At 34.2% G+C, this 25696-nt stretch overlaps 1 protein-coding gene and 1 long non-coding RNA gene across 23 annotated transcripts in view; both read right to left on the bottom strand.

Moving 5' to 3' along the window:
• Positions 1–8551: 8551 nt before the first annotated feature.
• The window catches only part of MIER1 (MIER1 transcriptional regulator), a 59026-nt gene continuing 41881 nt past the window's right edge, over positions 8552–25696 (bottom strand). For all 22 annotated transcript variants that reach the window (XM_028514057.2, XM_028514058.2, XM_028514065.1 and 19 more), the window contains 6 exons: positions 24564–24715; positions 23767–23848; positions 21769–21863; positions 18781–18908; positions 13745–13884; positions 8552–11513 (listed from right to left, as the gene is read on the bottom strand). In XM_028514057.2, coding sequence (XP_028369858.1) covers positions 11209–11513; positions 13745–13884; positions 18781–18908; positions 21769–21863; positions 23767–23848; positions 24564–24715 — 902 coding nt within the window. In that variant the 3' untranslated portion in view covers positions 8552–11208. The remainder of the gene's footprint in view (positions 11514–13744; positions 13885–18780; positions 18909–21768; positions 21864–23766; positions 23849–24563; positions 24716–25696) is intronic.
• Positions 14103–17885, bottom strand: LOC118500650. The gene is made up of 2 exons (XR_004903226.1): positions 17456–17885; positions 14103–14788 (listed from the first exon to the last, which is right to left on the bottom strand). It is a non-coding gene; the product is annotated as an uncharacterized LOC118500650 (long non-coding RNA).

The raw sequence follows: 25696 nt of genomic DNA, 5'->3' as shown, positions 1-25696 counted from the left end.
TAGCAGTATCTGACTTGCAATTTGTATGAGTATTAATACATCTTATTGTGGACATATGTGCTTTTACCAGAGGTTCTAGACCCTGCTGTGCTTTTGAAAGTACATTCCCTCTCTAAAATCTGAAAATATCTGGCCACGAAGACTTTAAATAAGGTACTGTACACCTGTACTATCATTATCTAGTGCTCTCGAGAGATTTTTCTGTGATTTTTATAATCCCCAAAGCTTTGTAATAACGACACAGTGGGTATATTCCTTAATTTGTAGGTGGGCACTTCAGTGGTTTTGTTTAGCACAAGGTTACAAAGTAGTGGCCAAATTAAAAGGAGGAATCTAGAAATATGGCTGAATTTGGATGGTCAATGAAAGTAAGATTCTACCAAAAAGAAAAATGACTTTCTATCTATGAACATTTTAAACAAACTTCATGGTAACCATGTAAAGTCTAGAGCTGAGACATGAAACATAAAAAAAAAAGGAAATGGGATAAATACAGTACAGAAAAACAATGAAATAAAATAGCACAAAAGAACACAGAATAAAGATACACAGCAGCCAGTAAACAAAAGATAAAATGACTGTCCTAAGTCTTTGTATATCAGTAATCACCCTAAATGTACATGAATGGAACTCATCAATCAGTAGGTACAAAGTAGCTGGATGGATGAAAAAAACAAGACTGAACTATGCCACCTTCAGGAGAGCCATCTCTGCCCCAAAGACAAATACAGCCTCAGAGTAAAACAGATGATATTCCAAGTGAATGATAACAAGAGAAAGGCAGATGTAGCCATACTGATATCAGATGAAATATATTTCAAGACAAAAAAGGTAACAAGAGACAAAAATGAACATTTTATAATGATAAAAGGGGCAAATGCAATTCATGAAGACATACACTCATATTAATATATATGTACCTGACCTAACAGCACCAAAATATAAAAAGCTGTTGAAAGATGTAAAGAAAGAAATGGATAGTATATAAAACATGCAATAGTAGGAGACTTTAATAGCCCACTTGCACCAATGACAGGTTGTCCAGACGGAAAGTCAGCAAGGGAAACATCAGCCTAAAATGACGCATTAGACCAGACAGAGTTAGTATTTATAAAACTTCCCATCCTAAAATGATAGAATACACATTCTTCTCAAGTGCACATGGAACATTCTCAGGGGTAGGCCATATGTTGGGACATAAAACAATTCTCAATAAATTTAAGATTAAAATCATACCAAGCAAATTTTCTGACCACACACATGAAACTGGAAGTCAACTACAAGAAGCTGAAAAAAGGACTTCCGGCAAGATGGAGGAATAGGTGGGCGCACCGTACCTCCTCACACAACCAAGAACAGAGCAACAATAATTTACAACAATGATTTGCAGTCATAATATCAGAACTGTCAGAGGATTTATCTAAATGGAAGTCGGACAGCCTAGAAGTTGAAGTAGACCCGTACATCCAGACTGGTAGGGGACTACGAGCCGAGCGAGCAGGCGTGGGGCTGGCGCGGGTCGCAGGCGCGCGGAGGTCGGGGGAAATTTGGCGCAGAATCAGCGCAACAGCAATCCGGGATGCAGGAGTGAGCGCAGTGGTGTAGCGGTGGTCCCTGAGTACGCAAGCGGCGGCTGGGGGAATCAGTGGGGCAGCGACTGGGGATCAGGGCAGAGCTCACAGCCCAGAAGCCCAGGGAAGTGTCTGACTCCAGGAGAACGGAAGGGTCGCCATCGATCCCTCCTGTCCCCGCTCCCGCCCCTGCCCCCACATATAACGTCACAAGCTAGCGACTGGGGCGCCCAGCACCGGTGAACACCTAAGGCTCCGCCCCCCACCGTAACAAGAGCGACCAGACGGGAGAAAAAATAAATAAATAAGTAAAATAATAGGAGAGACGGGGAAAGACGTAAGATATGTTTCCAGCAGAACAGATCAGACCCCCAGGACTCATCCTTTTGAGTGACCAAGAAATAGCCAATCTATCAGATGCACAAGTTCAAAACACTGGTGATCAGGAAGCTCACGGAACTGGTGGATTTTGGATCCAAATTACATGAAAAAATGCAGATTACCATAAAAGGGATGCAGGAAGACACACGGAGAAGAGCCAATTGTGAAAGGAAGGAATCTGAATCTCAAAACAACACAGTGGACCAGAAGGAAGATAGAATCAACCAAGCAGGAGAGCATGATGAAATAAGAATTCAAAAAATCGAAGAAAAGCTTAAGACCATCGAGGACACCTTTAAACGTTCCAACATCCGAATTATAGGGGTACCAGAAGGGGAAGACCAACAAGTGGAAAAGTTATTTGAACAAATAATAAAGGAGAACTTCCCCAAGCTGGCAAAGGGAACAGTCTTCCAAGAAATCCAAGGAGCGCAGAGAGCCCCAAAGAAGTTGGACCCAAGAAGAAACACACCAAGCCACATCATAATTACATTAGCCAAGGTAAAAACGAAGGAGAGAATCCTAGAAGCAGCAAGAGATAAGGGGACAGTCACCTACAAAGGAGTTCCCATCAGACTGACAGCTGATTTCTCAAAAGAGACCTTACAGGCAAGAAGGGGCTGGAAAGAAATATTCCAAGTCATGAAAGACAAGGACCTATATCCCAGATTGCTCTATCCAGCAAAGCTCTCATTTAGAATGGAAGAGAAGATAAAGTGCTTTTCAGATAAGGTCAAATTAAAGGAGTTCATCATCACCAAGCCCTTACTTTATGAAATGCTAAAGGGACTTATCTAAGAAAAGAAGATAAAGAAAAGACATGTATAGTAAAAGGACAGCAAACTCACAATTATTAACAACCACACCTAAAGCAAAACCAAAAGAAACTAAGTAAACAACTAGAATAGGAACAGAACCACAGAAATAGAGGGCACAAGGTGGGGCTAGCAGTAGGGATGGGAGGAGGAGAGAGGGGGTAAAGGTATAGAGAATAAGTAGCATAGAATGTAGGTTGAAAATAGATCGGGGGAGGGCAAGAATAGTACGGGAAATGTAGAAGCTAAAGAACTTATAAGTATTACATATGGACATGGACTAAAGGGGGGGAAGGTGGGTGGGAGAGGGGGCACAGGGGGGAGGGGAGTGAAGGGGGAAATGGGACAACTGTAATAGCATAATCAATAAAATATATTTAAAAAAAATGGAAAAATAAATAAATAAATGTATCAAGATAAATACATTAAGTAGGTGCACCACGGAGAACCTCATGGCTGCTTAGGAGAGGTTTTGCTACTATATGAGTTTTGGAGTTAGAAGTATGTTAAAAAAATAAAAACAACTTTCAGTGTTCAAAAAAAAAAAAAGCTGAAAAAAAATTCACAAATATGTGGAAATCCAACAACATGCTAATTAAAGTATTGGGTCAAAGAAGAAAGTCTTAAAGAGACCGAAGAATATATAGAGATGAATGAAAAGATATGACATACCAAAATTTTTTGGATGCAGTAGAAGTGCTAGCAAGAGAAGTTTACAGTAATGCAGGCCTCCCTCAAAGAAACAAGAAAAACCTCAAATAGACAATCTACCATTAAACCTTAACTAGAAAAATGAACAAAAGTAGCCCAAAGCAGCAGAAGGAAGAAAAAAAAATAAAAAACAGAGGTGATATAAATGAAATAAAAACCAAAAAGACAATTTAAAAAATTAATGAAAACAGAGCTGGGTTTTGAAAAAGATAAAGTTGAAAAACCTCTAGTTAGTCTCACTAAAGAGAAGAGAATATTAAAAGTTACAACAGATACCACAGAAATGCAAAGGATTACACAAAGATACTACGGAAGGCTATATGCCAACAATTAGACAACCTAGAAGAAATGGACAAAGCCTTAGATATAACCTTCCTAGACTGAGCCATGAAAAACTCGAAAACCTGGATAGACCAATCAACGGTAACTAAACTGAAATGGAAATAAAAAACTGCCTCCTTCTGTACCACCACCAAAACCCCCCACATAAAAGTCCAGGACCAGATGGCTTCACTGGTGAATTCTAACAAGCATTCAAAAAAGATTCAATGCCTATCTTTCTCAAACTCTACAAAAAGTAAAAAATAAAAACCAAAACAAAACTGAAGAGCAGGGAATAGTTTCTAACTCATATTATGCGCCAACATTACTCTGATACCAAAACCAAGCAATGGTATCACACACACACAAAAATTATAGTCCAGTGTTTCATATGATTAAATCCTCAACAAAATATTAGCAAATCAAATACATTAAAAGGATCACACATCACAATCAAGTGGGATTTATTTCAGCAACACGTGGATGACTTAACATCCACAAATCAATCAACTTGATACACCGCATTAATACAATAAAAGGTAAAAATTATAATGTAAATAGATGCATAAAAAGCATCTGATAAGATACAACAGCCATTGTGATAAAAACTCAATAAAATGGATGTAGGAGGAAAGTACTTCAACATAAAGGTCATATATGACAAACCCTCAGCTACCATTATATACTCAATGGTAAAACACAAAGCTTTTCCTCTAAGATCAGAAACAAGACAAGGATGACCACTCTCATCAGTTATGCAACACAGTACTGGAAGTCCTAGCCAGAGCAATTAGGCAGGAAAAAGAAATAAAAGGCATCCATTGGAAAAAAGTAGAAGTATCACAATTTGCAGATGACATGATTTTATATAGAGAAAATTTTAAAGACTACCAACAAACTATTAGAAATAATACAAAAATGTAGTAGGATACAAAATCATGTACAAAAATCTGGCATGTTTATATACTAACAAAGTATCAGAATGAGAAACAATCCCATTTATAATCACAGCAAAAAGAATAAAATACCTAGGAATAAACATAACAGAGGAGATTAAGGACTCATGCACTGCAAACTACAAGACACTGGAAAAAAACTAGAGAAGACACAAATGGAGAGACATGTGTTCCTGTGTTGAAGAATTAACATTATTAAAACGCTTGTATTTACATTAAGGATTGTACAGATTCAAGCAATCCTTATAAAATCCTGATGGCATTTTGCACAACAGAAAAAAATTCTAAAATGTGTATGGAACCACAAAAGACCCTGAGTAGCCAAAGCAATCCTGAGAAATGAAGAAAGTCAAAGAACACACTCTCTAACTATATTACAAAACTATAGTAATAAAAACAATTTGGTATAGCAGAAAAACTGACACACAGACTAATGAAACAGAACTGAGAGCCCAGGAATAAACCCGCACATATATGGGCAACTAACTAACAACAAGGGAGCTAAGAACATACAGTGGAAAAGGAAAAATCTCTTCAGTGCATGGCTGAAAACATTCCTAATCTGGAGAGGGTAACAGATGTCAGGCCCAGGAGGCACAGAGAGTTCCAAACAAGATGAAAACAGAAAGGCCCACACTAAGACATAATGTAATTAAAATGGCAAAAGTTAAGGATAAAGAGAATCTCAAAGATAGCAAGAAAAAAACGAGTCACATGGAAGGGAAACCTCTTAAGTCTATCAGCCAATTTCTCAGTAGCAACTTTACAGGGAGTCACAAGAAATAAGATAGGAACCTAAACATAAAATACTGTCTCAGACAAGATTATCATTCAGAATTAAGGAAGAGTAATTGAGTTTCTCAGAAAAGCAAAAATTAGAGTTCACCACTACTAAATGATGTTTACAAGGAATGTTAAAGAGTCTTCTTTATGCAGAGAAGGCCATAACCAGAAATAAGAAAATACAGGAAGAAAAAAATGTCACTGGTAAAGGCACACATATAATAAACACAGTGAATCAAGCACTTAAAGCTAAGATGAAGGTTAAAGACAAAAGCAGGAAAATGAACTGTAACTACAATAAATAGAGGACACAAAAAACTAAAATACAAAACATGACATCAAAAACAAAGTATGGGAGGCAGAATAAAAATGTATTCCTTTTAGAGTGCATTTGAATTTAAACACCTATCAACTTAAAATAGGCTGCTATAGATGGATATATATGAACCTCATGAAACCACAGAACAAAAACCTACAAAAAATACAAAGAAGAAACCTTATCAAAACATTAGAGAACATCAGCACATCAAGAGATCAAGAGAAGAAAGAAACAGAATAAAACCAAAAAACAATGAGCAAAATGGCAATAAGCACGTACCTATCAATAATGTATTATAAATGTGAATGGACTAAATGCTCCACAATCAAAAGATACAAGGTGGCAGAATGGATTAAAAAAACAAAAACAAGACTTATCTATATGCTGCCTACAAAAGACTCACTTTATACTGAAAGACATACACACAGACTGAAGGTGAAGGGATAGAAAAAGGTATTTCATGCAAATAGAAATGAAAAGAAAGCTGGAAGTAGCAACACCCATATCAGACAACATGAACTCCGTAACAAAGAATGTAGAGACAAAGGAGAACATTACACAATGATGAAGGGATCAATCAAAGAAGATACAACAATTCTAAATATCTATACCCTAATTTGAAGATATCTAAATACATCCCTATGTTCACTGCAGCATTATTCACAACAGCCAAGATGTGGAAGCAACCTGGGTGTCTGTTAGTAGATGAATGGATAAAGATGTGGTTTATACAATGAAATATTACACAGCAATAGAAAAAATAAAATCTTGCCAACTGCAACATGAATGGACTTACAGGGTATTCAGTAAATAAGTTACAGAGAAACACGTACGCTGTATGATTTCACTTGTATGTGGAATCTAAAAAAAAAAAAATACAAAAACAGTCTGATGCCATTCTCTGATCTCTTCAGTTCTGAAAAATTAAACCACTTCTAATTCAAGGTCCAGATAGTCTCTTTTTCTCTTTAAAAAGTTTATGTATATTCCTCACATTAACCCAAAGTACATTTTCCATTTTTCTTTCAGGGGGAAAAGGTAAAACCACTTATTTTAGAATTACCTGAACACACTTCACAAACAAGTTCCAGTTGGTGTGCAAAAAGACGCATTTAGCCAACTCTACATTCAGTCATTCATATTAACAATGATGAGAATAGCAAAAAGTAGATTCGTTAACCAGACTAAGTTTCCATTTGGCCTCCCCTCTCCCAAACTGTAGGAAATCTGAAGGCTCCCCACCCAACAGTGAATGACAAGAGAAGAGGCAGGTCTTGGATAATCCATGGCTGTTACGTACAATCAGCCCTGGAGTAAATGTTAAACATTAATGGTCTGGCTCAGGGAACAGTACATTTATTTCATGTTGGCTTAATTTCCAACAGAAATATTACATTGGAGGAAAATATTACTTGGCCAGAATTATAGGGCAGAGTCTAGTAAACTCCCTGAGAGGTGCCTCCTTTCCCTTGCCTTCAGCCTTCTCTGTGCGCAGCCTGCACTTCTACCACAGCACTTACCTGCTACTTCCTTCCTGAAGAGAATGTGCCACACAGCTGAGGCGACAAGCCAAGCACAGTAGCTGGCACAAGTATAGGCCCAAATATTGTCCAGCAAATACTTAAAGTACGTGAAAACATGAGAAAGACTTGTCACCATTGACACTGAAATGTGAAGAAGCCTTTAGTACCAATTTAGATAAAGGAGAATTAGAATTAAGCTTATTCAGAGCAAGCAAAATGACATTTTAAGCATAATATACATTCTAAATAAATCATAGAAGTTGAGATAAAAAATATTCATGTTCAGAAAAGGAAAATCTCCATGTACATACAGATGTCAAGTAAAGACCAGCAAAATACTAAGGGATATATAATTAATAAGGTTATAGAGAATTGGTGTTAGAAGATAAAGAGGCTAATCCAAATAATACAAAAAATCATCCCATAATTTGGAGGGATGACCCCATAAGATTTTGCAAAGGATAAACTTGATTATTAAAGAGCAGTGTTGATTTTATTATAAAATTTAAATAATCCATAGAATCATGTGAAACAGGTCATTTTATGGAAGACAGAATAAAAGGTTAAAATTTGGAAATTCCTTTTTCCTCCCCAAGTTATTATATGGCTGTTCACAATGGCATTTTTCATGAGTATGGATTATAGATGGGATAACCTTCATGTCTGGTTTGATATTTAATAGTGGTATAGAGCCAGTTACTCAGCCCTAGGGTAATACACATGTTGCCTATGGAAATTCACTCATTTATTCAAAGTGCCCACTCTTAATTTTCCATTAAGAGCAAAGCAAATATTGTGACAAAAGTTTCTGCAAAATATTACATGGTATAGTATCTTGCAGTGATACCTGCAATGCAAAAGAAGGGAACACATATTCTTAATTATATAGTTCAGTGGAAGAGAAACAGGTAAATAGAGGTCCACAGACCAAAGGATCTCTCTGGAGGGAAAAATTTAAAAAGCCAAAAATAAATCACCCAAGATGAGAGAGAAGGGACCAGTAGCCACTGAAACACTGCTTCATGAAATAGGTATGTTTAGAAGCAGAAGAAACAGAGATTGTATGTATTCTATATAGTAAGCAATGTGCATCACACAAACTCAAAACCTGTAATTCAAACCTAGTGAATCAATGTAATGAAAATCACTCACACAGCATTATGTAGGCAAATGTGTTTAAAAAATATTTTAATAAGCATATTCAGAATGGCAGACAGGGACTGGGAGAAGGGTATTATTTTACAGTGCAAAATTACTATGCATAAATTTAAAAACCTCTAACTCATCATTTTAAATGCCTATTTAAATATTATTTCAAATACATTTTAGAGCTCAACAGATTTATGTTGAACTGAGTTGCAGATTCTGAACTCTATTTGAAAACACATCGTAGAACAGAATATACCATTCCAAATGAAAACAATAGTGCTTTGCTGGGGTTGGCAGGGACTAAGTAACTATTAACAAAGGCTTCTTTTCCCAAAGTAATTTGTCAAGAGTTCAAGAATTATGTACTAAATATTAAGCAAATTAGATCATATCACTAAAAATTTTATAGTGCAATGACTTATTAAGTTAAAATGGCTGCATTATGAAGAGCAAAGTACTGTGTGAAATACCTGTATAAACATAAAATATAATTAAATGTTTATGAAAAGCTGAGTATTATGTATTATAATAGTGGAATGTCTTTCATTAGGCATACTTTAAAAGATAAGATTAAGAAAAGATTTCCTTACATGTATACATGTGCCATATTTGCAAATGTGCCTGAGAATTTACCAAAAATGTTCCTGCAATATTAGTCTGCAAGAACTTCACAAACCTTCAAACGAAATGCATCTTTTATAAAAGGTAAAAATGGTGTCTTAAATATTGCAACAACTTAAAAGGTACAACACTACTATTCATTTGAAACATTTCTACAGTCTTTGACAAAGAGCTGGGATACTTTGGATTTGTTTTAATGAATCTGATTCAGAAAATGGACTGTGATCATCTGTTAAAGCTGCCATTCTGGATAAATTAAATGTTCTAGGTAAAACAAAACAAAAACAAAAAATTCATGCTTCTCAAAACTTCCACCTAAAACTTAGATTTACTTGGATATGTATGTAACAGTGAGTGTACATTATATGAAGTGTTGTAAAGTGGCTTTTAACACTGTTGGGGGAAAAACTTGTTCACACTGATGGAGGGAAGCAGTCTGAACATATGTTAACAGTAATACTTCATGGGAATAAGGCCTAAACCATAATATATCAGTGCAAACCTCTACTCCATTGCATTAGACAGCTGAGCCATTAAAAACAAGATCACAGAAGATTTATTTTCAAAAGGCATTGGCTCTTGAACTAATGGCTGAAAATAAACTGGTGGAAGCATCTGGGGTATGCCTATGTGATAAAAACAATAGTTAATAATCTTTTATAAAAGTTTGGATATAGGTTGGTCTATCAGCTGTATAAAACTACATTTTTTAACAAGAATTTGCACTAAAAATAAAATGGCACTCTTGCAAGGCTTATGCAAATGGATGATCCTATTTGTAATCACAGAGCAATAGTTACAGTATTATCTTATTTTCATTCTGGAAATACACTATCAGATCTGGAAAACTAAAATGTAACTAGAAAAGTCCAAAAACTTTTCTAACTTCATCACTTTTTTCTCTTAAAAACCAATAGTGTTGCCTGCCAACTCCATGTGTGTGCCAATTATCTAAGTATTACCTGACCTCTCCCCAGTTTATTTAATGCAAAAATGGGAAATTTTATAATGCATACAAAAATAACTGAACAAGATTCTGGTCAGCATAATACATTTAAGCATTTAAGCCAACATTAAACTTCCATTTTGCTTCAAAAATAATTCTGAAAATTATAGTGAATACAAACAAACTATGCAATCTAAGTATCATGCTTAATTTCAGAATTCCCACACTGTTTGTCCATAAGTAGAAATTTGAAAAAAACATTTTCACAATCCTTCATGAATGCTTTTACCGCCTGGATAAGAAACATGACTTAGTTACTACACAAACACTTAAAAATTCATTAGAAAAACCATAGCAAAATAAAATGAAAGCTGACAGACTCAGAATATCAATTCCTCTCATAAAAGTTTACCGACTGTACAAGTTAAGAAAATTATACAAGCTTTTGTATTAAGAAAGGACAGCTCAGTCAAGACATATATGTACTGTAAAAATCTTTCAAAGGCTACAAAGAATCTGGAAAAATACAGAATGTATTTCTTAAGCCCAGATAAAGAATATGGAAGACATCATTGATGTCATAAATTTTACACATACAAACCTGACTTGGTTTATCTTTAAACTTCTATATATAAAAAATCATGCTAGCATAACTTTCAGGATTCATAAGGGTTTCCTTAATAATGACACTCAATTTGTATACAGAGAGAAATGTCTGAAAGACATTTCAATAAACTAAAACAAAAACAACTGGTGTTAGGCAGAAAGTTTGTTTTTCTTCTCTGCTTCTCTGACATCAAACTATGCAAAAAGTACCTTGTAGTAAAATGGTAGGATTAATACATCCAGTGAGAAGGTACAGATATATTTTTAGTTCATTCAAATTTATTAAACTATTTTTTATATCCTTAAAAGGGTCCTTTATAGTTTTAAAATAAAAATTGTGCATAAGGCAGAATTATGAAATCTTATTTACTAAAGTTAGGACTCAATCCAATTTTCAAATGTTGACCAATTACTTCAAGGAAATCAAGTTTTTAAGGTAACCCATCAACCCTGAAAATTATAGTCCACCAGGATTTACTCCAAAGAAAGTAAAATAAGTCTAAAATTCAGTCATCTGTGTTTTCAAGTTCTTCAAATTTTCCATGTGAGATTGTTTCTTGGAAAAATTCAGAAGAACCTGGACTTTCTTTTCCATTGCTGTTTACCCTCCGCCTTTTGGCAGGTCTCTCACTTTTTTCATCAATGTGGGCAAGTTTTGGGTCAGTGGTAAGATTATCTGTTTCATAACCATTACTATCCATATCTGCATGAAGTGGTTTCTTATTTCCACCTGTCGGTCCATTAACGTGTAACCCTTCAACTTTTACTTCTTCTTTGTTTAATATTTCACCTGGTCCATTAGATGACACCCCTAAGTTGGGAGAAACATAAACTGCTAATATTAAAAAGTTAAATTTGCAAACGATTATAAGATAGCTACTATAACATAAGTTTTCATCAAGGAAGTGAAGCATCCAATCTGTGTGTGGCCTAAATTCTGGATCTATTTACCCAATAGCTGTGTGATCTTAGGCAATTTATTTATATTCTGTGTACCTAAGTTTCATCACAAAAACAATGAGGATAATTTACCTTACAAGGCTGTTGTGAAAATTAAATGTTAGTAAATATAAAGAATTAAGAAGAGAATTTGGCACTATATTAAAGAGTGCATTGATATTACCTGACATCGAACAAGCACTGGATCCAGCAGTCATAATAAGTTGAATTTAAGCAAAGAGATGCATAAATTATTCAGATTTAACAAATTGCTGTAACTTTTTAAAACCATGTAAAAAAATTATATTTTTCTTTAGAAGCTTGAGTGTTATACCTCCTATATAAAATGAAGATGGCATGACTTTTTTATTTTAATGTAAACCTGTGGCTATTATTGTATTTTATGGGTGAAGATCATATATTACACTTATCTAAATAATCTGTCATGTTAAACATTAATGGCTGCACTACCTAAGCATATACTTGAAAATGCTAAAAGTAAACACAAATTCCTCCATGACAGGTGAGAAAAGAAAGAACCTAATTATTCTAATAAAAGTAAGTAACAACAAAAAGGTCATGTTGAAGTTAATAGCAAAATAAAGTAGAAATTTAGGGGACACTTACTGTAAAAATATAGAATGTGCCACTAAAGATACTTAAAATTTAATTCAAACATTCAGTATAGAGAGGATGAGCCTCAAATATTATATTTTGGTCAAAAAAATTCTGTTTTCCCTAACTCAAAAGTACACTCAAATCATGAATGCACAAGGGATTATTCATCATGATACTGAAGGCATGATTTTGTTTTAATAAGCCCAAAGAGCTGGTAACACTGTGATTAGGTAAAAAATAACTGAGATTTCAAGACGCTAATAAAGTCCCTTACAAAAGAAATAAAACTAGGTGCCAAGTTCCTTCCTTTCCTTGAGAAACCTGAGAAATGTGAGTTTTAGGTACCCAATGTGAATGGGCTACTGAGTATTTTTAGGTAACTTAGGAAACTCTCCCAGGCTAACTGCATGTTCTCATCAAATGATTAAAAAAGAACAAGAAAAGGAAATTACTTGATATTATGAGCAAACAGGAAAAGACAGGAGTACCAACTAAGTTTCTACCTGCTACCCCCAAGGACAGAGTTTCAGCTTTTTATCATACTTCAGCATGATGTGGCTAGCATTAGGCCCTAAATTTTGTTTGGCTTGTAGTGATGGGATACAGAGGTGTCATCAATGAACAAAGCACAGTGCATTCACTACACCAGTGCCAGCATTTCTCTTCTAGTTTCTGTCACATCAGAAGGCAGGCGGGCAGAACTTAGTTCTAACTCTCCAGCTTCTTCCGAAAGAGGACTGAAGGACTTAGTACTTTCTGCCTGGCAATTGTCTTATGTAGAAAGATCATTTTTATTAGATTAGAAGTCAAAATAATTCTCTGACTAGGTCTTACTGATCAGCAAGCATAATCTTTTTGGTCCACTGTATTTCTGTAAACAAGAACTATTATCTGAACCTCAATCATATTGGTATGCCTTTTGCTTCTTTTTTCATGGAGATGATAAAAGCAATCTTTCTATTCTGACACTGCAGTATCTTTTCTTATTCTTCAAGGTCATTATGCTATCAAAGAGAAAAACACTCAAAACACTGCATTTGCTATTTACCTCATTTAGTCTATATAGTTAATGCACCTGCCTGAATAAGTTATAAGCTTTTAAAGTCCCAGTATTTCAAAAATATCTGTATTACTGATGTAAAATGGCTGGAGTTTGGGTCTAAGAGATAACAAGAATACTTATTATTCAGGCATCCCAACGATAAGAAAACAGATGCTGCTCAAAAAGAATAAATTTCTTAAAGAAATAGTCACTGTTGACAGTATAGTTTATTTAACTGACTTTTCAGTGATATCGATGGGAAGTCTTTCCAATTAATTTGTATTCTGTGTGTATTAATATGTATGTATGTATGATGATGTTATATATGTTTCATCTGGTATTTACAACTATTACTTTAAATTCTGCTTTGGAAGTTTAATAGAAACCAAAACTGAATAGTCCAGGCTACAGGAAGAAACAGAAGTGTTTCTTTGGTTGCTTACCATTTTGATTACTATTGCTTACAGTGCCATCTTCTTTCTCAGACTGGCTGTTACTACTGTTTGAGGCAGTTGGGGGAGGGGATGGTGCTCGACTAGAAGCAGCACTTTCACTTTCATCTAGAAGCCGATCCATGTAATCCCTTAAAATTAAGTAAAATAATAAAGTAATTATTCTTATATTAAAAAGCTAAAAATAAAATTAAATGAGGTTAAATTTAGAAGGCTTTATTAACAAATATATCCTAATTTTCACTTGCATTCATTCCAGTGCCTCATCTATCACACCAGGATCTGAACATTTAAATGGAAAGTTTGTTTTGGTCACATGTTTGTAGGGAAAATGCGTAAGAGCTTTAAACTAGCTAATTTTAGATACCTATAGGCAGTTCTAAAACTTAAAATTGTAGGCAAGTGCTTATAGAGGCCCAACTAAAATCAGACGATCTACAAATGAAGAAGACAGGGGTGATGTCAATCAAAAGGAATACAAAAGAATTTCTGAACAGACATGAACTGGGATTTTAAAGCTCCTAATGACTATTTGATGACTATGGCAAAATCTGAAAGATGAACTGAGGTCCTAACAATGAATCCCCTCCTTAAATTGTCCTGGATACCTTCTATATTACCTTTCTGGTAGATCTGAGCTATAAACTCACTAAATTTCTGGGCTTATTTGCTAGCTTCATCTGCCAGTATATCATTAGACGTGAGTTCACTTGTCTCCCAAGTCACTCCTGAACTTTCTGACATGGAAAGATAGTTGTGAAAGTGACATTGGTTTGGGATCAGACAATCTGGGCTAAATACTAATCTCTCTGAGGTACAGTGTCATTTATAAACACATGTAATCATATATGGCCTATCTACCATTTAGGGTTGTTGTATAAAGTATGTATAGGAAAGTGTTTTGTAAACTATAAAGTGCTATTAAGTCACAAGAATAAATGTCAGAAAACTATGGCCTGTGGGCTGGCCACCTGTTTTTGTGAATAATATTTTACTGAACATAGCAACATCCATTCATTTACATAGCATCTACGACTGCTTCTGCACGACAAAAACAGAGCTGAGTAGTTGCTAGAAAGCTTAAAGCCTGCAAAATAAAAGCCTAAAATATTTACTCTGTAGTTCTTTTACAGAAAAAGTCTGCCAACACCTGCATTGGAATAACTCTCTGAAGGCAGGGACATATCTGTTTAAATTACTACTGCACTTCTGGTGCCCAAGTGGTGCATGGCATAGAGCAGACTCTCAATAAAAACTTAAATACACATTTCAAAATACCCTCAGAATGAGTGTAACAGAAATATTAAGTCAAATGTTTTCAAGTTTTGTGAGCAGGATAAAGAGTGTGGATAAGAAGAAAACAGTGTAAGGGCTTGAGACTTTACTCAAAGCCACAGACAGATGATCAACAATGGCTATAATCTCCAACTTCATGATCACATGAAGTTATGGGGATTTGGGGGATATAATAAATATAGGGGTGTGGTACCTGATGTCAAGAAGCTTCCAACAGTCTGAGGTACAAAACTAATACATCTTAAAGAAACACATGACAACAAGCTAAACACTTGAACGTTGTAGGCCTATTTTCCTCATCTATAAATGAAAAAAATTAAATTTGATGATCCTTACAACTCCTTCAGCTTTATGCCATTCAGCTTCACAATTACAGAACAATTACCACCATATTTTGCTGTGTATAATGTGTACTTTCTACCCAAATTTTAAGAGAAAAATAACGATGTGCATTATACATGGGTAGTACTAATTTCATATCTATATAAATGCTTTTAATTCTTTTATTTATGCTTATGTGTTAAAAGTATAACTCTAGAAAGCAACAACGCTGTCTGTACACAAAATACTACCCTGGAATATGATAACTGGTTTTGTTTCTAAATATAAAAACTCAATTAAAAAATTAAAACAAAAGATTTTTTTCCTGAAAGTTTGGGCCAAAAATGTGGGTGCACATTATACACAGCAAAATACTGTATATAACATACTTGAAGCACACAGAAACAAATGAGCATGATGAATACCAAAGGGAATTTAGAAGCTAAGGCTAATAAGAACAGATGATGAACAATGAGGAACGCTGGAAATAAATTTGGTATGGTGGGAATGGATGATGGAGAGTGCTGATGCTAAAAGCCAAGCCAAAAAAAACTAGACTGAGTAGGTATCAAAATTATTTTAAATTTCCAAATACATCAATGATATTGTAAAATTATTATTATTATTATTATTATTTCCTGATGATTAATGGCATGCAGAATGCTTAAAAGGAAGAAAAGTCAGGTAGACCATCTAGCAGGGTGGAACAGCATTCAGATTACCAGAGTCATGCTAATTTTTACTTTTTTTGTTTTTAAGAAAAGAAATTAAATGCAAGGCTGTTATAGCAAAATCTCCAGTTTGTATATGGCTGTCAATTCTTTCTAGTAGTGAAGAGAGAATCTGTGTTAGAATATTGCAAAGGCTATTTATAGAAAGAGAACAGCAAATGTAGTTCATTCTGGTGAATGATTTTAAGATAACAATGTAACAGAAAAATGAACAAACAACTTTCAGGAAAATGTGCTCTTACTATGGATTTTAACTAAAAAAAAAAAAAAAAAAGATGAAAAATTCATTCAAATTTTTGTGTAAAGGTATTAACTTAAATGTTTTGTGCAGTCACCTAAAGTGCAACTATAAACAGAAAGCAAACTAGATAAATATGTCCATGCTCACAGAGGAAACACAATTTCTCCCCATCCAGGAAATAACGTACAGTCTAGTTATAGCTTTTATAGAAGATGTAACACAGCTAAAAAGAGATGATATGAGTAAAAAATTATAATTCGGTTAAAAAAAAAACTGCACAAAAGACCCAAAGGGAACATAATCAAAGCCTGCAAAACTGTATCTTGCCTAGGGAGGAAAATACTTCATAGCATTACATGAGGGGACCACTGTTAATTCTCTTAAAAGCCTGAAAAAAGAGAAAATATGGGATTACTTTTAACTGTGGCAATTCTACCAACAGAATGCTTAACCTTAAGAGGAGTCAAAGTTACTACAGATTATAAGTATCTTCAGAAAGTTTTCAGAAGCTATGCACAGATTATTAGAGAAACTAAAATGTTTGGCAGCACATCCCTACCTAACCTATAGAGCTTGACATCATAGAGGACCAACTAAGGCAGCCCACAACACTTTCCTTTGTGATGCTTTCTGAAAGAGAAAACTGGAAGAACCATGGCTTTGACCCAGCATGGCAATTCTTGTGTTCTTACTGCTGATGATGACAGACTGCCTACAGTTCATGTGCAAATATTATTTCTAAAATGGGTGAGAAAATTAAAGATGTTACTCCTGCTTTTCCCTACAGAATAGCTTGAAAATTGTGACGTTTTAACATTCTGAAAACTAGATAGCTATGTCTAGGTTTACATCATTATGCCTCAACACTATCAACAGAGTATATAGTCCAGAAAAAAATTATAAGTGTGTACATTAAATAATCAGACAAAATCTGGAATACTGTTATGAAATTCTACCCTAGCTATCACAAGCTTTAAAAAGTGAAGGACGAGGCAAGAGTCCACTGTACCCGTGATTTGCAGGGATCACCATAACCATTTACTCTCTTTTAGATAATTTTTGCTTTTGATTTTAGAATGTTTGATCCTCCAGCAAAGTGACCAGCAAAGATACAAGTGAACATGACCAAGAAAAAGTCCAGCATACTAGTTTGAAAAGCATAATCAAATATGCATACAAGCACATCCTTCAAGGGCAGTAATTTGGCCAGCCTTAAGCACTTTACTAATGAACAATGACCAAAAGAAGTCATATTTTACATTATTTTTATTCCAAAAACATTAGGTAATAATCACGGATAATATGGTAAAGTTAGGTCTGCTATAACAACTCATCGACATTTTAGAGCAACTCTTTTGAGAGGACAGGCCCAAAATTCTGTGTCAGCGATTTTCAACCTGTGAGCAGCAAGAACTTTTCAAAGCATGCAATACTTGACTAGTTAGGGCCACTGACCTCTTTTCCCTTATATTGTTCAAATTAAAAAATGACAATGGCCAACATAACAACTGTCTGGTGAGAATGAATCAAAATTATATCTTATTTTTTGGTCAGATTGGCAAAAAATATATTTTTTGGTGTGCCGCAGAATTTCAGTAATTAGTTTATATGTGCCATGAGATGAAAGAGTTGAAAATCACTGCTCTATGTACTTAAATAACATATTACTAGTGGCAAAGTAGACAGTGTTTTATTCCAACGCTAAACTGACTGAGGGCTAAGAGAATTTGGTGAATGGGGACTGGATTAGACATATAAGGCATGTTGCATAAAGAATGGATAATTAGTAATTGTATTACTAATTATTAAAATTATTTCTGACAGAGGAAAGGTATCAGGAAGTCTAAAAAAAGGTAAGTCACCATACATCTATTCTTTGCTCTATAAAAATCTTTGTAACAAAGAAAATGTAATTTGAACTGTTTTATTATATCCCTATGTCTTTTCCCTTTTACATAATCTATACTCAAATCTTATTTTGGTTCCCTAGAACAAAAGTAGATTAGACAAAGAAAATATTAATTTCCCTTCCTCTTTCAAGTGCTTCCAGGAGACATATAACCCTATAGTTTTAGGAAAGATAATCTTTTTTATTTTCACTGCTCTCACAGTGTTAAAACTGTATGTACTTATACAATACTAAATGGAATAGAATTTAACAAAAACATGCTTTCACAACTGTTCTGATCCATTTCTTCTCAGGAATCCTACTGAAAATATACACTCTAACATTTGTTTTGATATACTTGTTGCCTTAAATAATATGAACTGTAGTTTACAATGTTTTATAAGACACTGAAAAGTCTAAATGTCCTACAGATATGTCAATAATGGATAAATTTAAACTAAAGGCTTATCTTATTAAAAAATTACAATTTTCAAGAAAAATTTAGAAAAGCTTAGTAAAACATATGACCCATAAGAAAGTATAAACTCACGTGACACCAGGATGAAGATTATATTTCTTTTTTCCAAATCGTGTTTGCTGAGCAAAGAAATCGTAACGTTCAGATTTTTTCCACATATAATAGAAAGCTACACATTCACCAACTGACCTTGTTCGAACCTGTAAGAAACAAATACTTGTTTTTAAGAATCATCTCCTCCTTAAGGAGTTACTTCATAAAAAATATCTTAAGTTTCAAAACAAATTTAGTTAGTCCTTAAGTAATATATAATACCATGTTATAAAATACAGTACTGCTGCAGTTGCGTTAAAACCTATTCTTTCTAAATTCCTGTGAAGAGAAATAATACACTGGCAACAGGTCAAATATTTAACATTATGTTTTTAAAAGCTATCATTTTATTTTACTATAAAAATAAGTACTTCTCTATTGAAAATAGCTCTTTGTGGCATTTAAATTCAAATTAATGTTATAAACAGTTTCTAAACATTTTCCCAACAGTGATCCAGACTCAACTGTTTTATTTTCTAGAAAGGATGAGAATAGTCCTCAGTGAGTTAAAAGCTATTGAAATAATGCTAATGCTTTGCTTACTAAGTTATTCCAGTGATTACTGTGCTATACCTATTTGTGTAACTTGAAGGAGTGTTCCCGTTACATTATGTTCAGTACCAATGGGATTGGCATGTTGACAAAATTGATGTGTATTAAAAAAAAAAAACTGGGAGTTAAAATAAAAAAAAAGGTATGAGTATTTAGGATGAAAAAAATATTACTTTAACCCATAAATTTCTATTTTGAAGTAGGTATCTTATGGGACTAATTACACACCTAAGGATTTGTAATTTGATGACATCCTTATTTCATTACGTGACATGTATTTTTCTTTCTTCCCCTCTGCTTGCATTTTACAACTTTGGCCTATGTTATTCTAAGACTGAAAGATATCAGGGCGCCCCCAAAAAACCTTTTAAGCTTTTTTTTTTTGCCTCTGTTAGAATCTTATTTCTAGACAGATACAAGCCAAGTCAATTCTACTTTTCTGAAAGTAAAAACTGTAAGACATTTTTAGGCATGCAAAGTTAACAGTATTATGACAAATCCTCAAAAAAGTAAGCGTGTATACTAGAACTTATGATTAAGATCCAAACCTTAATTCCAAGTGTAAACACAAAGTCTTAATGTTTTCACTGTACTATTGTGTCTTCCCTTTGTTCACGAGAACAACTAGTGTATTAGGCATAGGTCAGTTGGACTTCTGTAACACTGAAATATCACCATCCCAAATGCTTACAAATGAATCAAGGTCTTTACATTCAAAATTATGTTAAGACTTTTTTGGGTAGTAGTCTCAAATTACCAAATGAAGTTCTTATTCCTTAAAAAAAAAGGTGGGGGATTCTTGGGGATGTGTTGCTGCTTCTAGTTACATCAGCTTATCATTCCAGGAGTTTCCGCCATAGGTAATCCAACATGGTTTGGTCAATACTGTTTAAATTCAAGCAGGAATGCTAGAAAACTGTTATCCAAAATGTTGTCCCTTCAACCATGAAACTGTTATTTTTTTTTAAACAATCAGAAATATACATGACCAGTCATTAGCACTATGCATTCCTTTCATAGATATTAGTCACTATATTGGAGGTTATCAATTCGGGTAGAACATTAAAAGGTACAGCTACACTTTTAAAAACAATGTTAAGCCCTGGCCAGTATAGCTCAGTTGGTTGCAGCATCATTCCTTAAACCAAAAGTTTGCAGGTTTGATCCCTAGTAGGGACAGGTATAGCATAGAAGGTAAGCAATCAATGTTTTTCTCTGACACTGAAGTTTCTCTCCCTCTCTCTCCCCTCTTCCCTTTCCCTTTCTCTAAAATCAATAACCATGTCCTCAGGTGACAATGAAAAAATGCTAAGACTCGAAATTTCTCTTAGTTATGTCTGATGTCATATACCAAAATGCAGCAAGATAATCTAGCATAAAATTAAGAAAAATGACCTCACAGGATTTTAAGCAACTATTTTATTTATGAAACATAAAATAGACACTGTTAGAAATGTGCTGAAACAATTCAAGTGGACACCATCTAATCACATCCAGAGGTACATAAAAGGAGTATGTGGTGACAGACTATTTAGAGCCTCAGACATAAGCCCAGATACTGTGCTCACATCATCCTAGACAAGCCATCGCCCAAGACTTAACTGCTATCTTTAAAGAAATATGTAAAGCCAAGCTCTTTGACATTTATTATTTGTTAAAAATGTATCTGTAAGTCTGGAAATTACTTACCTTCCTACATTTAAACCCCCCAATTTTAATTTTCCCTGTCCTAATTCCCCATAGGAACATTTTCCTAATCTATATAATCGTGTACTTACTGTTAAAAATCTTGCCTGATTTCAGCTGCAAGAGAATGAAATCTAAAAATAAATCTGCAAGTAATTATGAAGTTCTTTTGGGTATACATTGACATTGTATGATTGGTATCACCAATATGAAACAATGAGCATGTTAAATAAAATTATCAAATTATAATAATGTGTAATAACACTGAGTTGCTAAGATATAAAGTGAAATTAAATACTAAGTATCTGATTTTAGACCACTCCGGACTCAAGTAAATGTAAAAAACATTTTAACTGTAAATAACATCATGTTAAAAATGATTTTAGAGTTTCAAAAATTATTTTAAAGACCCTCCTAAAAAAAATCTGTCACAGGTTGTGGAAAATAGCTTTAAATAATTGCACTGTACACACACATTGTACCCAGAAGTTGATGAACATATTTGCAAGTGAGTCAAATATAAAGGCTTCTAATATTATGTACTGAAAACGTCACCTGGCAAATATATGCCAGGAAGTCAAGGCATGCTTATTATAACAATTCTCTAAACACCAATATGTTAAAATTTCATTACAGAATTTTAACATTAGAAAATAATTAAGATATAAGATGTTCTTGGTTGTTAACTAAATTTTTTTTGTAAGAAAGAGAACATATATCATTACTTACTTTATTAGCCTGAATCAAATGGAAATCCTTTCCATAGGCTTTCAGCCCTTGTTCAAAATTTCTACACTCTTCCTCTGTCCAAACAGATAATTCCTCTACAAAATGGTGGGAAAAAAACTATTACACAATATTCCCCCAAATGTTGTATATAATAAACAAAACTGCAAATAAACATATGATTTTCTGGTCACAATGAAGGAAGTATTTTACTTCTAAGCTCTATTACTTACCGATGGCTGCAAACGATAAAGGGACAAAAACTCCTTACTAATAAAATTTGGGATGATACCCTAGCTCTCCAACCTTAACTTGGGTCACTTCCCCCTTTATTCTTTATGATTCAAGTATACTAGCCAGCTTTCAATTCTTTAAATTTCTTTTGTTCTTTCTTTAGACTTTGTGCATGCTGCTCATTTTGCCTAGCATTATTTCCTGCCTCCTACATTCCAGCAGAAATATAATTTTGCTCTAGAAGCTTTCCCTAACAGCCTCACCCTCTCTCTCAACTAGGTTAAGTCCCACTATAATAAGTTTAAAATGCGCCCTCTAATTCTCTTTTAAGAACTCGTAACTATTTTTCAGTTTCCCTACCTAGTCTCTAAGCACCACAAGGACAGGGACTCTGTTTATAGTTATGTTGTTAGAATTTAGTAGACCTTCCAATTTTTGTTGAACGCATGAATGTTTCATTTGTTACATAATAATATATAAACAGTATTCTTAGTGAAGCAGGGTGGGAGCCAGTCTAGAGTAAAAAAAAACCCAAAGTCAGGTTTTAATTTTGACTGTTTATGAATAACATTTGCACCAGTAAGTTATTTCAGTTCAGAGACCTCAGTCTTATCTGTTTTAAAGTGAAGGTAACATCTGTCACATTACTTAGCCCATAGGGCTGACACCAAGATCAAATAACATATTTATAAATGTGCTGAAAGTCAAAGTCATTATGTATTTTTACTTAAATGGCCTTATTTTCCCTAAAGAAGGAAGAGACAGCCTTAATTCCATTTCCATAAGGCCTTGTACAAGGGTGGGCAAACAAAGGTTTACAGTTGTGAGTATGCAAAACACAGTTTATTCTTGTATTACAATCATAAACTGCATGTCTTTATCCATACAAACTGGAAATTTACTTTTGCCCACCCCTATATAATACTTCTGTTATACACAAATTATTTAACAAGTTATTTGATATTCAACAAATACTTACTGAATTAAGAAAGATCAGTATTATTAAACGTACAATACAGGGTCTGTCTGGAAAAAGTCCAGCCATTGTTAATATAATGAGAACAGTTTGTGCAACATTGATGTAACCTGGCAGCCAAGGAAAGTGGACTGGAATGTACATGTGTGAACAACAATGACTTCACTGTACTAGTCAGTAGGGGTGGTAGATGCTGCGGAGTATGTGTACTGTGTGGCTGTCGCATTCAAAATGACAAAAAGAGTGAGTACAGCAACAAATCTGCATCAAACTTTGCGTTAAGCTTGAACATTCCTCCATGGAAACTATCCAGATGATTCCGAATGGCACAGCTATAGGCATCTGGTAACTGGCAGCTTCATCACGACAACACACCCATTCGTACAAATGCCTTGTACAGTTTTTTTGGCAAAACTACAAATCACCCAGGTGACTTAGCCCTGCTACAACTCAGATTTGGCACCCTATGACATCTGGCTTTTCCCAAAACTAAAATCACCTTTGAAAGGAAAGAGATTTCAGACCATCGGTGAGATTCAGGAAAATATGATAGGCTGATGGCAACTGGGAGAACTGTGTGAGGTCCCAATGTACTTACTCTGAAGGGGACCAAGGTGTCTTTATCCTATATACAATGTTTCTTGTATCTTCTTCAATAAATGTCTCTATTTTTCATATTACATGGCTGGATACCTTCTGGACAGACCTCATCATATAGCTAGGCAGACAGAAGAGCTTACATTTTAAATTTCTGCTCTATCATGAAAATAAAATTTAATATTTATTCTTACCTCTAGCTGCTTTTACATTAAATCTTAATCTTCTCAATGCTTCTTCTGTGTCAAAATTGCATTTAACCAATTCATATAATGCCTAGAAAAATAAAGGGCTTCAATATGTAACCCAGACTATGAATAGTCCAAAGCTATACTTTCTTAGAAGAGTAAAGGCTCTTCTAAAACCCAGTGTTTTCATTCTTCCTGGAGGATAAATCATCCCAGTGAATGCAATATGTGGAACATTAAGGAGTAACAAACATAAATTCAATTGTGATAACTATGTAGAAAGTAAGATTAATAAGTACTCTAACTTGGTAGCCAAAGTATTCATAGGAATTTAGAAATAAATTTTATAAAAATCACAAATTCCTTCTTTTTGGCCCTTTGGGGTTCCTATTCTAAGACAATTTTAAACATATCAGAAAATAAAAACACTGATGAAAAAAGGGTAAAAAAATAATGCTGTCATAAGGTCTATGGTAGGCACTAGTTTACCATGTGCATAACAACATTATACCAGATGTCTATTACCAACTTGATGATATTCACATTCTCAGGAATATCCAAAGAAACTTTGTTCAAAAAGCCCAGTAAAAAAAATATATATATACAGGCAAACTGAAATATCAAGGTTTTTGTTTAAAATGATATCATACCCATGAAATGAATGTGTTAACACTAGAGTCCATTGATAACACTGTAGAAATTCTTGATGTATAGATACTGAATGTGACAGCATTTACTTTAAAATGTGTATGATAAATTTATTTTAGGGAGATTATTACAACAGTTACTTCTTATTCATGTACCTGTTCATTGTCTTTTATGTGAGATCCTTCAGGAATTGCTTCCACACCTTTCTCATCACCTGTTCTTCTAGATGCATCCTTAAGAAATACAATCACTTTATCCTCTGGTAGGTACTCAGGGTCCCACAGGAGCTGATCATCATTTTCATATACTAAATTAGCAAAACACAGTATTTTTTAAAATACCAAATATTGATAGTTTTTGTGTTAAAACATATCACCAAATAAATAACTGATACTTAGAGCCAGAAAGTTAAAAACTGATAGGTAAATTATCATCCTGCTACTTGCCTGACTTCAATCTTGGGCAATATTCATAGCCTGAAGAAGCAATCTAAACAGTAGTACCACTTTGGCCCTTTCAAATTCTGTCTGACTTAGCTTGTTGACGAAATTCCAAACCCTCTTGGTTGGTTTGAACAATACCACCAAGACTTACTACCAGTATGGGTAAATTACTTCCCTTCTCCCTACCTCACCCGTGAGATTGGGATAGCAATCCTATCACACAGGGTATAAAGGTTTAAATGACTTTAAAACAAGTCTAGCATATTTTAGGATTCGATGGATGTTCAACATTTTTGAAAAGGGGTATCTAACCCAAACATTATCACTGCTTATTTCTTGGGGCAATTTTTTGTTCTTATGTTTTTCTATGGCGTTTGCAACTATATTATAATGAATATAAATAATTTTTATAAAAACAAGTTATTTTTAAAAGTCATTTCAGTTATATCATAATTTTCATTATAATGAGATTAAAGCCTAAATCTCATCAACATTTAAAAGGTAAAAGGAAAGGAGAACCTAAGAGAAAGCCTTATGTAATTCTAAATGACAGAAGATGAAAACAAAGACAAAATTAAGAAAATACAGTCAGTCACGAGATAAAATTCTAAAGTGTGGCACCACAGCAGTTAGGGGAAGAAAATGTTTCAAGGATTAGTAACTGGTTAAATGCTGTCAAATGACCAGGCTCAACACTTAAAAAAAGTATGCTGAATTTACTAACAAGAAGGGAGACATTCCAAGAACATTCTATGCAGAGACAGAAGCTGAAGACATACTGGAAAAGACTGAAAAGTAAATGGAAAGTGAAGAAATAAAGTAGAAAACTCTTGGCAAGATTGTTT

This window comes from Phyllostomus discolor, chromosome 5 (genome assembly GCF_004126475.2).
Source record: "Phyllostomus discolor isolate MPI-MPIP mPhyDis1 chromosome 5, mPhyDis1.pri.v3, whole genome shotgun sequence".
Taxonomy (NCBI): Eukaryota; Metazoa; Chordata; class Mammalia; order Chiroptera; family Phyllostomidae; genus Phyllostomus; species Phyllostomus discolor.
The sequence above is the reverse complement of the archived record's forward strand: the minus strand, read 5'-3'. Positions and strand labels throughout refer to the sequence as shown.